At 39.4% G+C, this 16155-nt stretch overlaps 1 protein-coding gene and 1 long non-coding RNA gene across 3 annotated transcripts in view; one reads left to right on the top strand and one right to left on the bottom strand.

The window, feature by feature from the left end:
* SNX4 (sorting nexin 4) overlaps positions 1-16155 on the bottom strand; it is a 36498-nt gene that overhangs the window by 5932 nt on the left and 14411 nt on the right. For both annotated transcript variants that reach the window (XM_061370000.1, XM_061370001.1), the window contains 5 exons: positions 13175-13230; positions 8392-8464; positions 6804-6865; positions 5237-5302; positions 943-1032 (listed from right to left, as the gene is read on the bottom strand). In XM_061370000.1, coding sequence (XP_061225984.1) covers positions 943-1032; positions 5237-5302; positions 6804-6865; positions 8392-8464; positions 13175-13230 — 347 coding nt within the window. The remainder of the gene's footprint in view (positions 1-942; positions 1033-5236; positions 5303-6803; positions 6866-8391; positions 8465-13174; positions 13231-16155) is intronic.
* Positions 11418-12959, top strand: LOC133221277 (uncharacterized). The gene is made up of 2 exons (XR_009727952.1): positions 11418-11523; positions 12646-12959. It is a non-coding gene; the product is annotated as an uncharacterized LOC133221277 (long non-coding RNA).

The following is a 16155-nucleotide window of genomic DNA, read 5'->3' as shown; positions in this document are numbered from 1 at the left end:
TGCCTTTCATCTGGAAAAGAGGAGAATTTTCTCTGGCCACCTGCAGCAAGTCCCAGTCCTGTGTGGGCTGACAACACTACATCCGTACTCCACAGCCAGATGCACATTCGTCTCCCAGGAGAGGCTACTAGCGCACTCAGTTCCCACACAGCAGCCATCACACTCACCAACCCAATTCTCTACAGCATCACTGGACCTTTCCAAGAGCTGTTCTCCATGGGCTGGCGCTGAACAATAACTTCAGGCTTACAGCATAAAGCAATTTGCTTTACTCTCCACACTTGTAAAGGACAACTGCTCTCTAAAGGCTAACTTAAAAAATTAAGCTGATAAATCACTATTTAGATCCACAATATTGTACAGCAAATTAAAGTTACATAGGACACTCTGAAACTTGCTGGAGTTTGTAATGGTTGTAGCAGCTTTGTTTAACCTATCTTGTTTGAAAACTGACGCTTTTAGTGTATTGTGGCACTATTATATGAGAAGCCAAGGGAATCATAGAATGGTTAGGGTTGGAAAGAACCTTAAGATCATCTAGTTCCAACCTCCCTGCCATGGGCTGGAATGGCTCACACTAAATCATGTCACCCAAGGCTCTGTCCAACGTGGCCTTGAACACTACCATGGATGAAGCCTTTACCACTTCTTCAGGCAATCTGTTCTAGTGCCTCAAGAGAGGAATAAACAGCATTACCTTTCACAGTATACTGATTGTAGCCTTTCTGTTATTTCACTAGTTATCAGCTCAGTTCTAGTTTATATTGCCACCTGCATGGCAATCGAATATGAGTAAGCAAACTAAAAGGCGAGAACATGCAGACTCCACAACATTGAATTTTACCCTTCTTAGAGAACAGTGTATCAAACTCAATTCATACCAACACAATGTTAGAGAAAAAGACTACAGCTTCCATTTGAGCTATACACGGATGTACATACCGTAGTGCTTCTGCATAGAAGAGATATTCTTTCAGCTGATCCGCATAATGTTCCTCTTCTTCCAGTATGTCATCAATAGAAGCTGCATACCTGGTGAAAAACAGGCATGGTTAAATATAAAGTCCCTTAATTTAACCTTTAAGGACTACACATACAGTAACAACAGAAGACACCTGTCTGACAGAAACACTAGTCACAGAGTAAAACAGTGAAAGGCACTTCCAAAAAGGGTTGCTTGCTTTTAATTAAGCTCTGAATCAGCTAATGCAAACATTCCTGCAGGACCATTTCTTTGGTTGTTAACTACAATGAATCTTTTGACAAGTACAAAATCAATCGTAAGTTTCCTGCTGAAGATGAGGCAGTTTTTGTTAAAGGAGAGAAAAACAATTTATTCCTTCAGTGGACTGTCAATAGGCAGCACCAAGGCAAGAAAGACATGGTGCAGAAGAAATCCTGCAAGGCTTAAAGCATTAAGGTACAGGAACTTGAACGATGTGCTTTCTGAAAAGCAAAGAGGCTGCTTTCATTGTTCATTATTCAGCTCGAGTATGACAGAACTCACAGGGGTGCTCTGAACACCGCAACTTTACGTCCTTCAGCTCCTTGAAAGTCTGTTGCTTTGTCTGCTGTGTAAGTCAGGCATATCAATTCCAAGCAACAAGAAATTTAAACCTTCCTTTTAGGAAGAAACCTAAAGTACAAGGGCTCGGGCCAACTTCACAGGTCTTGTATTCAGTAAGAGGTTTGTTGTTTAGGTTGATGTCTCCTAAAAATGGCAAAAAGCACTTTCTTTTTCTAGTTTATATTGCTTATTGGACTGCACTTAACTAGTTCACACTCACCAAGATGACTCTGCCTGACACAATTGCAGGAACAGGCCTACAGCTAACAGGTAACTGCACATCTCACTTGGCACTGTGACAGAAACAGGATGCTACTTTAGCCCACAGTACAGAACATGTGTCACTGGAGATAAACAGAATGACTGAAATCTCATCACAAATGCCTTCGTTTATACTGCTAACTCAGTCTGGATTCTCAAGTATGTGGCAATCCCCTACACAGCTGCAGGCTCCTTGAAGTGAGCATGTGCCCATACTTGTCTAGTGACCAGCACAATGGGACCCTAATGTGAATTACAGCACCTCTTGGCTTTAAATCTTTTGAGGTTTTTCCCTTTCTTCCTGTGCCTCTCCAGTAACTGGCTCTATGAAAAAAGTGGCAGTTTCAAGCTGAACAGTAACTGGTAATGTGACTTGGGAGAGAACACAAAATCCTGCAAGCTCTAAAAGGAACAAAAAGGTTACTTAAAACCCTGGGAATCTAAGGGAGGTATCTGAGGGAAAACCCTCTTGCTGGAAGTTGTCATCCTCAGGCATGCTTGATAGAGCATAGGCAGTAAGGTTCTTCAAAGAGCTACGTGCAGAATAGCTGGAAAAATGGGAATACTGAGAAAAAGCTGTAGACATGCCCACCTGTTCATTAATTCTGTAAGTTTGCAAGAAAGCTGAGTTGGTTTGATGCTCTGCAAAATAAAAGAGACTGCACACCCAGCAAAAGTCCTACCAAGGCTATTAGTGGTAAATAAGTATAACATGAAGTGACCAGCAACAGCAGATCAGTTTAAGCAGAAGGGAAAAAGAACAGGCAGAACAAGAATTCACATTATGAATCAAAGTAAGGAAGATGCTCAACTGCTGAAAAATATACTTGTTCTGAAAACATCCTACAGCTACACAGGTCATAAGTGGCTTACCCTCTCTATTTTTAAGTTCTTAAGTCCAATAGTTAGATTTTTCAGGGCAGCAGACGGACCACATTTCATTCACAAGTAAGTTCTAAGTTTAAAGCAGTGCTAGAGTTCATCTATGGCAGAGCCCATCTGTGGCAGAGCTCCTCTGCCAAAATCAAACAAAAAAAAACAGCAAAGCAAAACCCACCTTACCTGGACATGGTTTTCATAGTGACATGGAAGTCTGAGTTGAGAAACAAAATAAGAAAACCAACAAAACCAAACCAACCAACCAGAAAAAAAAAAAACAAAACCCCCCAAAAAAAACCAAAACCAACCCCCCCCCAAAAAAAACCAAACCCCAAAAGTAATAAGACAAGCTATATTTCTGACTGCCTAAGCTGAAGTGAAATATGGGGTTGTCCTAAGTAGGTAGGCAAACCAGAGAAAATCGTATGAAGAGACACTGCAGTAAGTTGCAAAGGTACCTAACATGTTCCCACTCTTCATGGGAATCATCAGCTAAACCCTGGGTTTAGACTGGTTCAGCCTGCAATGACAGTCTAGTTGATACAAAGATAAAGAATCTCTCATTAAGAGACTAAAGGACAGAAGCCAAAGGTCCAGCATTTTTTTCTTTCATCTTTTAAATGCCAGAATTACAGCCATTCATTCAAGCTTTCTCAGCATACTCTGTTTTCTATCACTTCAGCAAACTTCATCCTGTTATATACAGCACACACCCAGAGAAGCTTTGGGATGTCTTCTCCAAATATTAAGCAGTTTTAGATCATACTAAACAATAACAACTTGAAAGTTTAAACAAACATCTAGTAAAGACTACAACATATGGGCTAGATAGAGGATAATTAAATTAGTCTTGAAGTTTAACATCTATATTAGGCAAACTTCTTGAAGTAGCTTTCTGTCACAGTAAAATCCTGTCTAATGTTATGGGAATGGTAACTGGACTGGTAAGTTATACTTTCAAGAGATCATAGATATAAACTTCACTAGTAGGAGACCACATGGGTCACTGAACTGAGTTCCTCAATCTCACAGCTGCTACTTCTTGCTTGTCACCAAGAGATTATTGTTGTATGAGAGTGCAAGAGCAGAAATGATGACAATGAAAGCTACCTCAGACTTCATGCAGCGATTAAAGTTACACAGAAACTAGCTGCCATTACCTTAGATCTTTAACCCTAACTGTGTTACAGTCAGAAATAGTAAACATCTCAGATATGTGGAGAGGGTTCAGCCTCCTGACTGAGAAGTATGACCCACTTCTTTTAGTTGGTTACACATTTCTAACCAACGCACACTAAAATTACGCATCTTAGTGTGGTGTATCCAAAACCTGTTCTGTGCCTCCTTAACTCCCCTATATTATACTGTGTTTTCATTAGCTCTTCAATTTGTGCATACTGCAGAAGGTGCTTAACATTGTATTCCATCTCTACTTCCATTATTTGCCTCTGAAAGCAGAATGCGTTCTCCATTTCTTCTCACCAGAGCCCTCCACCTAAAAAAACACTATAGCTTTTTTGGTTTGCAAACCATGATGTTAGCCAAAATACAGAAGTGTGAATAAATTGTTCAGAGGGTTTCAAATTCTTAAAAATCTGATAAAAACAAATTTTTCTGAAGAACCTGAGGGCAGTTTGGGACAGCACTTCAAATCCTTTCACCTAATAAGGCATAGCACCAATAACAACCAGGCAGTAGTACATACATAAATGTGCACTGCAAACTAAAACTGGGAACTTGAGTTCCACACAAATTCTACTTTATCAGTAAAAAATACTGTATGAAGTGTCAAGCAGCTTCCATCTCTTGCTGGAGTCGTTACTTATCTGTACTGAGCAATTATAGAAGAGGAATCAGCGTGATGAAAAATTATACTGTTTCACTTACTGTATATGACTACCTGAAAAGCAGAGAGCAGTAGCCTAGAATACCACTTCTGCGAGCACTCTGAAGTGCTAGACTCTTATTTTGAAGGCTGTGCTTTGCATACTCTGCCAACTGACTCTAAAGATGCAAAGAGGGAGGATTCTCTACTTTATTATTTTCAGTCAGTATTTGTTTCAAGAATACACTGGAGTTTTGATGCTGATTAATTAAATTTCTTAATTCTCTGTAATTAAGTCCAAATCTGTGTACCATCTACTGCATGGTACAAAATGCTGCTATCAAAACCAAACGGATCTCATCAGGGCTGCAGTACATTAAAGTTGTATTCCACCAGTTTCTGGCATAGTAGCTTAAAAGAAAAACTGGAAGGATTCCAAACACTTCTACAATTTCAAAATAATAATAAAAAAAGAAAACCCTCTGGTTCTCCTGAGACCTTTTGAGCTACTTAATACAGTACATGGATGCTAAAATTGTGCCTGCATCCAAATCACAGAAACACTGTATACCTAAAAATAATGCACCCCCAACTTTCTCTGTACTCTACCTGTATGTACTTTGGGGTTGAGGGAAAAGAGAGGAAAGAGGGAGAGTTCCACATCTGGCTTACATCAAACTATCAGATATTCAGTCAGTACTTACACATCCATGTGGTGGCCAGCACTCTGCAACCCATCCCCCATCTCCTTTTCTATTGCACTCCACTCACTGTAGGAAAAACAAACGAGAAACAACATCACACATGAAGGGTAAGGGAAGTTAATAAGCTACATCCTGTATATAGTTTCTTTCCAGGTGACACCTGAATGGAAACTGCCTCAAAGCTAAACCTGGCCAAACTACTTTTTTCCTCTAAGGAGGAACACGGACTATGTGGCAAGTTTATTTACGACAGTCTGTTAAACAACTGTCCCTGACACCTAAACTCATCCTTACAAGCATACTTAGGTTTGAGATTATTATTGATTAGAATGTCTCAGTTAAATACCTACAACTCAATTAAAACCAAACAAACAAAAACCCCACAAACACACACCCACACCATGCCCCCCAAACACCACTACCTTGCACTTAAAAAGGGGAGGGACAGAACTTTCTAAGCCAGAATTTAGTCTAACATGCTCATTGAGAAGAAGCTAAGCCTTCCAGACTTGCTACACATCAGATGGAAGCCCGTCATTCCAGAAAAGAGAAGGTGGGATTTGACATTTGCAAGCATTTTACTGATCTTGAAACCATTTGCTGTATGCTGTTTTCTATTTTCCCAGCAGACTCCTGTTTAGTTCTATTAATTAAAAAAATAACAGTTTACAAACCACTTCATTACTGCAACTATCTATTCACATTAGGAAGATCATTTAGATATAGAAGGAAACAGAGCTACAATAAAGATAGCAAGACTGGTTCCAGACATCTAAGTATGTACACTGCAATTTTGTGTTTTCAGCTTTGTGAAGCCTTACAAGATTTCTTAGTTACAAGAATTACACCCACAATTCTTTACAACAAAAAAAGGAGGGGGTCCCCTTATATTTAACACAATTTATGTCTAACGCATCTATTCTGCCCTTCAGTTTTTCATAAACATTCCACTCAGCTGATGTTGACATTTGTTTGTCTTTGTGTTATTACAGAACTACACCTAATTTCATTTTAAAACCCCCAATGAGAAAGACATCTGCAATCCATTAACCCAGAGAATTAAATTTAGCACTTGAACAGTGTGTAGAAGCAGGAGGTTTCCCTTAACCAGAAGTTTAGATTCTTTAATTCTCCAGTGAGATGGAAAACTTGAGCATGCAATACACTCATATAAATCAAAAAAACGACTGGCAAATTTGCTTTAAGAACTCCATAGATACAGTTGTTGATTTTTAACTGCTAAAAGGACCTAGAAGCTTTTCAGAGACAACTGCATGAAAATAGGTACTAAATTATTTTTTGAAGAAACAGAATGCCAACACAACAGCAAAAGCCCCACAGGTCTGGAATACAAAACAAAAAGCTGAAGTCTCCCACTAGAGACTCAGCTCAGGCAATCCAGGGAGCACTATATCCAACACAGAAATATCATTAGGACTGCAGTATGAAGTTTTCCAAGGTAGACACTGAAATGTTTTGGATGTACTTTTCAAAAGCATAGTAACATAACGAACAAATTCCCTTCTATCTCTCTATGTATGTATTTAAAATCTGGATGAACTCTTACCTGAATACTCTTCCATAGTTGCCATGGACTTTATAGACACCATACAGCCGATCTGCTACTCTCTGAAACATTTTAGAGTTAGGTTTTGGTCATCAAGTGCAGTTACTTTGTGAAAACCTATATATATACTTCAAGCTACAGCCTTAATGTTTTACACAGGTAAAACAGCCTAAATCTAATCTAATCCCCTACTGAAGAAAAAATCAACAGCACTAAGTCTTTGAAGACTGAAGTCACAATCAAGGCTATATGGAAAACTAGTGTTTCATGTATTGCTTTGGAATCACTTATTTATAGGATATGCCTATGGAGACCACAAATAAATTACTTTCAGTTTTTGATAACAAGATATAAGGCATCCTTTAACAAAAAAAAAAACAAAAAAAAAAACAAAAAAAAACAGATTTATACACACAATTGCTTATTTAACATAAAGACGGCAAGACAAAAGTCTATCCTGACATCAAGATCGTAGGGAAATCTTCCGTAAAATTCTATGTGACTTGATTTTTCCACCCAGCTCAGTGAAACGAAGGAAAAGAAATGAGCTATCCATTCCAGAACTTACTGCTCTAGCTGGATATGTTGTTTCAGCTGGTGGGAGAGTCGGTACCTGTTGCAGCCAGCATTAAAGTGTTGGCAAGAACCTCAGAAGGAAAGACCACATGTACACCCTGAAGTGTGAACTGTAGTCTAGATAATGCCCTTGCAATTGTGATGTACCAATGAATGAGGCTGAAGTTCTGTAAGAGTTACTGAATTGCTCTGTCACACCAGTAAAAAGAAAACATAAGCAAATTGCCCATCAGATCTCATACACGTAGCCCTGAGGAAAAAAAGGCACTGTCAGTAGAACACCAGTGATTAAATCTCTCAAGGACCTCAGCTCAACAGGGCAATCCATTACTGTCCTTTCTGCCAGTTTCCATTAAAAGTTAAATCTCTGTTGAAGATACTAAAAACCAGTATCATGCTCATTACTGGAATTTCCTATTTCCTTTTTGTGACTTGAGGAGAAAAAAAAAATTCTCAATCCATTCTCAACCCACGGAGTACTTTGATGCATGACACAATTGTTCTCATCATTAGAAAGAACATTATTCATTACAGATTGAAGAACAAGCCAAAAAAAGAAAGTGTTCTGTGAAGCATACAGGATTCATACTACGAGCTGGAAAACAAAGGATTATATGTCTGACCAGAAAACCATCTTTTGAGGCCCTTCACAGCCCAGACATCCAGCAAAAGCAACTTGTCTCCTAAATAGAGAGAAGCAGACATCTCAATTTTCTTCAAAACCATCTATCCATCTGATACACGGCCATCATGGGAAGGGCAAATTAGCAACATGGATGCGTTTACTCCTCCAATGACTGTCAAACTCAACCATATTTGGAACTCCTTTCCCTCAAATATGTACAAAGCAGCACCCCTTTGCCACCTCCTGCTCCACACTCCAGAGCTGGACTCCCTCAGGCGAAACTGCCCTTGTTCTAGAACACATACTCCTGTTCTCCCGACTAAACAAGAAATACTGCCTTATAAATAAATTATACTATTTGTCACGACACACATGGGAAATACTTACAGCTCTGACTCGCAGAAGGTGTGATATGACAGACTGCAGTTCATCGCTATAGTGTTTTAGCTCAGTAAATCTCCTGGGAGCAGGAAACAGATAGTACATCATTAGCCATCATGAAAGCAAGCTTTCACAGAATGCAAGATAGAGCCACAACACTACAGCCAGCAAGACAGAGCCTGGATTATGTTGAAGTGAAATTAGCTGAAGACTCCTAAAAGAGGTGACTGCAGAGTTTAGTTTCCCTAAAGCGAACCATCCAACACTGGCATGACTGCTATTTTCTTTATATGCAATCAGTGAAGGTTCAGAGCAATTCAAGAGATAAAAATTTTGTGAAATAAAAAGTAGTTAACTTAAATTACTACATCTATATTAGTGGGGTGGGGTTTTTTTCTTCTATTTAAACAGGATTTATAAAAGCAAGCACTAGTTAACAGGAAAGTTTCAAATAAGTACAAAGCCAAAATCTGCTGAAGCATACTTCTTAATAATAACTTGCTCACATTTCTGACCTGACAAAGAAACTTTACTTTCAAGCTGCCATCTAGCCAGTTATAAGCACAGCTTTTCAGGAGCCCGAGGAAAAATTCACAATTATCACAATTCCTCTAAGGCTAATCCATTCAGTAACTCTAAGCAGTTACAGGTGAAACCCTATTGAGACTTGTACCTGCGCAGGAGTCACACACGGCTAACAGCCATCAAATCACTACAATCTTAATAGGGTACCAGTCAGATAACCCACTGCAAGTGATCATATACACACTGCTGGTCTGCCACTACTGAAGGAAAGAACCACCCCAGTTAGGCCCTGGTGGTAGTTTAAGTTGATACATTTAGCTTATGCTAATGACAAAGATGAATCAGTTGTCACAGCTTTTCTTTTGACTGGTAACCAATCAATCCACGCAACAGCCACTTCTGTCTATGTGAACCCTCCCTACTATGCACAAGTCTAACTCATGACCTACTCTGGTACCCGAAAATGCGTTTCACCCAAATGGGAAGCCAAGAACGGCATTACCTAAATTACTAAACAATGATCTGAAAATAAACATGCAAGAAAACAACCAGAATCAAGGAATAAGAGATGAAGGTTTTTCAGGTTTGATATTTAAGCCTCAAAAATATCAACCTTTCCAGGTTGATATTTAAGCCTCAAAAGCTACATCCCTCTTCCCACTACAGGCACACAGTCAGGCTTTTTATTCCAGAATAGCTTGTACCCAAGAGGTCTTACTGAAGTAAGCCAGGTCACTTGTTTTGGGTGGCAAAGTATGAAATTCAGGGTTTTTTCATTTAACACTTCTCCTTCCCCTGTAAGGAAGTCTTCCCCTACAATATTCTCATCCTTAAATTCAGGAAGCAAAAGCTTTATTGCCATTTCTAGTATTTTTGCTCTCAAAGAAGCATCGTTATAAGATCATGACACACACAGGGTTAAAGTACATAAAAAGATTTAAGAGGCAGCAGAGAAACTGTATGGGAAAAATAAATGTAGTCATTGATCTGCACAGTGGGGTTTAGAGAGCAATCTCTTCAGTTTACACTTTATAAAATATGCACCAGGGCTGTGTGTCGGACAGCTGCAGACACGTACAGTGAAGATACTTGAAATAATTGAACTGAAAATAAAAGATTAAAAAGCATGCCTTCAGCTCCGGAAGACTCCCTTTTCCACTCCAGAAATTTATAATGAAAAGTTTTATTTATCCTGTTTTGTGGCAAGAAAGCTTTAAGGAATGCTGTACTCCCTGAAGGCCGGAGTCAGGAAACCTAAGAGGATTTTCAGTATCCTGGACTCTGGCAGCAATATAGCTTCTCCTGTGCCAGTTCCCCCTCCATTAAAAGATAAAATAATAATAATAATTAAAAAATTACTACTGCAGAATCAAGCTGCCTTCTTTTTACTGTCTCAGAAAAGCATAAACCAAAGCAATGTTACTTTTGCCAACCTTCTGTGAAGACTAAAATTTTTACGAACATAATTTTTCAGGAAAAACTGTTCCTAAGAACCTGGTGGTGTGGCCAGTCAAAGGTTTAATTCTCAAGTAGGTGCTCAAGTCCTACTTGCTGGGGTTTTTTAATAATAAAAAAACAAAAAAACCAAAAACAAAAAACACACAAACCAAACCAACCAACCCCCCACCCCAAAATAAAAACAAATACCCCCCCCCCCCCAAACATTATAAAGCAATTTCCAAACTGAGTTTGGTGCGGCACACAAAAGGGACATTTACCTTCCAGTGCATAACAGTAGGAGTGTGAAAAAAGACACAGTTTTGACACTCAGTAACTGAGGCTTTTTTAACTAGCACTTTTCATTTGGTTTTACTGGTTCTGCAACATTACCAACAGTCAAGATATTTAACTGAGCTATTAAGTAGAGCTTCAGACACAAATGAAAAACAGATCAGGTCACATTTCTGTAGAAACACCACCAGGCTTCTTCTCAAAAATATCTTTCTTGGTAATGGCAAAGAAGATAATTTCATTTACAGCAGACAGCATTTGAATGTAAGTTACTTTATGCATTTTGCTCAGCAGTACTAGTACTCCTCCTTACATCAGGGAGGGCAATGCCATTTTCCTGTTTTGTGAAGGAAGGCATTATAAGAACAGAACTGTTCACTAAAGAACAAGTCACTCGTCTGAGTAACCAGACAGAAAAAAAGAAGACCTACTTTAAAAAAAAAAAAAAATCTCCCTTAGGAAAGGATTTAGGGCTCTGTAAAGAAATCTTTCACCAAAAAGAAACCTATTGTTTTGATTAAAGCACATAAAGAGAACAAGACGATAGGTGCCATGAAGCCAAATCATAGTTCTGCAGTAAATACGAATTTATCTCTAAATACCAGAATACCATATTTTTATCACCAATAAAATGTCACAACTGAAGATATTAATTGCTCCCCACAGGAAGAGGTTTAGTTTCCAGTCTACATTTGACCTCATAGAGTAGCACTGTTTCAGCTGTTTAAGCTCCTCACGCTGCCCTAGGCTGAACGGTGAGGCTCCACAGCACTGTGAGGCAACCCAGACTGGGAGCTGCAGCTATTCTTCACCTGAACCCTTCATGGTCCAGGATCCTGAAAGCCTACACTCCACACGGCAGTCAGATCTCGTTTCAGCAAGGTGAGCTTGATAAACCCATTTTAGCACCCAGTCACACAAGCACCAAAGATAACACAGGAGGTCAAGGTGACAGATTCCAGACAGCTCAAGCATCAGTGTACTAGGCAGAGCAAGGCACTATTCCTCCCATTAGAGCTGCACACTGTATACTAAAAAGCTCCCCCAGAATTAAACCAAACCAAAACAAGACCCCCACAGAAGTTATGCTCTCAGTTATTTATTAAACAACGTGTATCCAAAAGTTCAATTTGGAAGCTATGCAGCTGGCACAATACAATAGAAAGCATGTGTCATATCTCTTCAGTGCTGTAAGAGGTCTCTGCTGAGAGACAGACACTCTAGGACTGTTTCTGTTACAAGCCCTTTCTCATGTTTTCCTTGTATTAACTCTTTTCCTGCCTTTTACCAAGTCACTTCTTACAATAGCTTTCCTTTCCTGAAACATTAAGTTACCTCAAAATGTAACAGTACATTCTTCATCTCAGCCTTAACCAGTCTTGTCCCCTTATGCCTACATTCAGACTACTGGCAAAGTTTCCCTGCCATGAAAACAGGAAAAGCTAACTCCCACTATCCACAGATGAAAATGACTGAGGATGAAGCATTCAAACAAGGGTCCAATTATACCTGCAGATAATGAGAGAATCACTGTCATTTGATCTCATATGTAAATGTTGTCTTTTATATTAAATGCTAGCTAGAAGCTTCCTTGCTGCCACAGAAGGCTGTACAAACAAGCACAATAAAAAGGAAGGACTGGACCAAGTCACAGATAAGTCTATAGAGAGGTTCAGAAATGCATGTACCCTCTAACATCCTTCATACAATACCCATAGATGCTAGGGAAGTACAAAGTAAACAGACAACAGAAAGCAGTCAGGCACATGCATCTTCTATTGCCACTACTGGATAGCAGAGGAACCCAGCAAAGCAGTTTGTATAGGTCTCCATTGCTTACAGATGCAAAGATGCTGCAAAGAGCAACATCTCTTGACCCTACCGCTGCATACTTTCTAACTACTGCAGAAGTAGAAACTTTCGCTTTACCCTTCCCACATCACCTAGGGTGTGATCAACCTCCCACTACATATCCTGACATTTCTAACCAGTATTTTCATCCAGCAGATTGCTCTAGTGCCTGTCCCAGAGCTTCCTAACCTGCAACAGAGCTGAACTGACCTCGGAACTTCCAAAAGCATCTGTGAAAATTGGCATACTGAAGAAAACTATGAACTGTAACACCAGGGTGCATGCATCCAGAATTGTACACTAGCAGATTTTTGGAAAGACCTACTATCAATCTGTGTTCTGTTCACGCTTGGAAAGATCCCTTTGCAAACAAATATTAAGAGGTTCTTTTTCTGGGCCTGGGTTGTTGGGTTTTTTTGTCTCTTTCTTTTAATCTAACTAAAATGAAAGACTCATTTTGCATAAAGCGATGGCATCTTTCCGAGTATTTCCTGCTCCTAGAAACAGGATTTATCAAACCTTTTCACACTGCCTCCTTACTGGGCTTCTGTTAAGATTTGAAGTGCTGAAAGATAAGTTTTCTTTTCTGAATGTATACTAAGGAGGTAGAGTATTCTGTCATCTGAAGTTACAGTTGTAACTGGAAAAGGGAGAGTGAGGGAAGAAGGATGTGGAATCTTACTTGTCTGGGTTTTTCACTCTGAATGTTGCATTAAGAGCTTTTAATCTGGAATCTGCCTGAAAAAGGGGAAAAAAAGCTTTGTTAATTTAATGCAATTAAATTCCAGTGACAAAAAAAAAAACAAAAACTCAGCCTTCTGGCAGCACCAATAGAAAAAAAAATCCTGCTATCTTCACATATTTAAATTTTCAAACATGGAACAAGTTAACACTGACTACCCTGCATGTCAGATCCTTTATTAAAAAGTCAGAAAAAATAAGCTGTTTTTGTAAACTAGGATGTAACTGGTATCCACTAAAATTAAGCCAGTAAAATCCAAATCCCACAAAAAGAGTCCCTTCTTAAAATGTTACACAAATCATGGAGTTAAGATACACAACCCTACATTCTTTTTAGATGAAGCAATTAGGTAACATAAGACCATATGGACAAACTATTTTATATTTTTCAAACCAAATAAACCCGGTGGTAGAGTGACCTCTATATGCTCTTTATTACTAGGAACAGTTCCCCAGTGAAATCAAAATCTTATATATGGTGTTCTCTTGTTTTATGACTTGCTTTACAGAAAATATGTAATTTGTATATCAGAATAGAGCTATTTTAATGCAATGTTCTCTTCTATAAGACAACATGTATAAACCTCTACAGAAATACCTAATTAAAAAGGTAATTGGCTACCTTACTTTTTGAGATGTTGCTTTACCAATGACTGCAACAGCAGTATGGAACCTCTCTAAGCAGGTCGGTTTAACTGAACTTTAAGTTGTGCAGTGGTTATTTACACTTAATAAGACACCAACACAGGTGAGATACCCCAGCCTCATCTGCAGAGGTCCCACATCACCACTTTACATTTCCATGTGGCATCTCACAGAGAGCTCACTCAGGGGTCATCTGTACTGCATGAAATCTCCAACGCCAGGAAATGGCTTTTGATCAAAATATCTCTCTTTTCAGTGAAACAAAAATAAAGAAACACACCTTGCGAGGTGTATAGATTTCCAACAGCGTACTCTTTTAGCTAACAGACTGTGCCACAACTGCTAGCAGTAACTTACTCCAGCAGTATGTGTTAGGACTGGTATATGACACAGGGATATTTTGTGCAATGTTAGAGCCAACTCAGAACTTGAAGAGCTATTTTGAATTTGACAGTGAAGGGAACACCGTGTTTTCCCAAAGAAGAAAGTCCTTTCTTTAGGGCTTTGGATACATATTTTAGAGCTTCCTTACAGTAACTTCTACAGATGAGACAGGCATGGTTTGAGACTGTTTCACCTCCTACTGCATTGGGGCTGAGCAGAAGATACCCCTATTTGAATATTACTGCAAATTGCTTTCATCTGGAATCACCTCCATACCTGGAGGACATTCAGGAGAGCATCCAAGCTGATGGAAAAGCAGCTTCTTTCTTGCAACTAGGATGAGAGGTGCTGACGGAAATCTTGCTAACTGTAGCTGTCCTCCTTTCAATTATGTAACCACCAATACAAAACAATCTACAAACTGAAAGGTAAGTGAACGAAACCTGCAAGACTAAGACTGACTGATACCAGAAGAAACAGGTGCACTATCACCACTATGTGCAGTTCCCCTCTAAGAATATCTTGCAAAAGGAAGATAAAGGAGGCATCATGGCAAAGCATACCCAAGATAGCACAAGGAACATAAAACACTGCAGTAACTCCAAGTCCTAGCCTTTATGTTTATTCAGAGTCCTCCATGGGATTGTATGGGCTTGGATCCCCACCGCTGTATCCCAACAAGCTATTACACAAGCCAGATTTCAGATCATTCAGATACAACTCCATGTACTCTCACACATTCTCTCCAAGTAAAACCATCACCTAAGTACACTGATGTTAAACCAGTCCTTCTCTCTAATTAACTATTTCTCAAAATACCGTATTTATGTTCAAATAGCAGGCACCAAAGCCATTTCAGTTTGTTGGAACAGCACACACATTCAACAAGTTTACGCTTGATCACTTCCAACATTACAGTTACAAGGCAAGTTTTTGCCTTTCCCTTATCCCAGTCACAACCCATGGGTCATCTTCAGTCCCTGCTCTCCCACCCTTCAGCTCACTCAGGACAAGCCCTGAACTTCTCAAGAACCTTACGGTGGTGACATAAAACACACACTGCCAGGGCAACAATGGCAGAGTAAAGACCAGGACCTAATTTTCCCCCAGTAAATTGGGAACCCTTCTATTCGCTGTAGTTTTGGAAAGCGTTAAAAGCAAGGGCAAAAGGCAACCCTGCATCTAGGGACACAGACACACGTAGTTACAGACACATGTAGTGTTCTGAATAAGAGTTCAATAAGTATACATACAAGCACTGTCAGGCAGAAACCAAGGTCCTGCCAACGCTCAACCCCATAAGTAGGGTTATTTCCTTCTTCCTGTTAACAGCACAGTAACTCCCACACACCGCTTTTGAGATTTGACCTGCACAGAGTTATGCTTTTAGAAAAACATCTGTCCAGTCTTGAACTTAATTTAAGACTAAAGCACACAAGCATTTGAGAGATGAACTGCCCATCAAACGAAGTACTGTCAAGGAGTTTTCAGACAGTTAATTCCTACTATGATCCCATAATCATTTAAGAAAACTAAAGAGAGGGGAACTTTCTCCTTCCTAAAGGAAGGGTTGAAATCCCAAGTGACAAATCCCTCAAAGAATAAAATTAATTGCTGGGGGTGGGAGGGAGGAAAGGCATGATTTACTGACACAGTTGGCAGTGTAAACAAAGTCTCCAACATCAATATTCAACTATAACATGCCACATTGCATTAATGCCTAATTTAAAGTTTAGTAGCCTGGTTCAAACCCTCTGGGACAAAATACACATCCTGCTTTAACACACCAGCAGCAGAGACAGCAGCAGCATGTAAACCAGTGATCTGATTCTAGTCTATGACATGTAGTAAAGAGAGGTTTGTCCTTCAGTGCAGTGCTAAATAACATCTAAT

The sequence above is a fragment of the Neopsephotus bourkii genome, unplaced genomic scaffold (assembly GCF_033783945.1).
Source record: "Neopsephotus bourkii isolate Nb327-2 ecotype Australia unplaced genomic scaffold, CSIRO-AGI_Nbou_v1 NB_1526, whole genome shotgun sequence".
NCBI classification, from domain to species: Eukaryota; Metazoa; Chordata; class Aves; order Psittaciformes; family Psittacidae; genus Neopsephotus; species Neopsephotus bourkii.
This window is presented reverse-complemented; position numbering and strand designations above follow the sequence as displayed.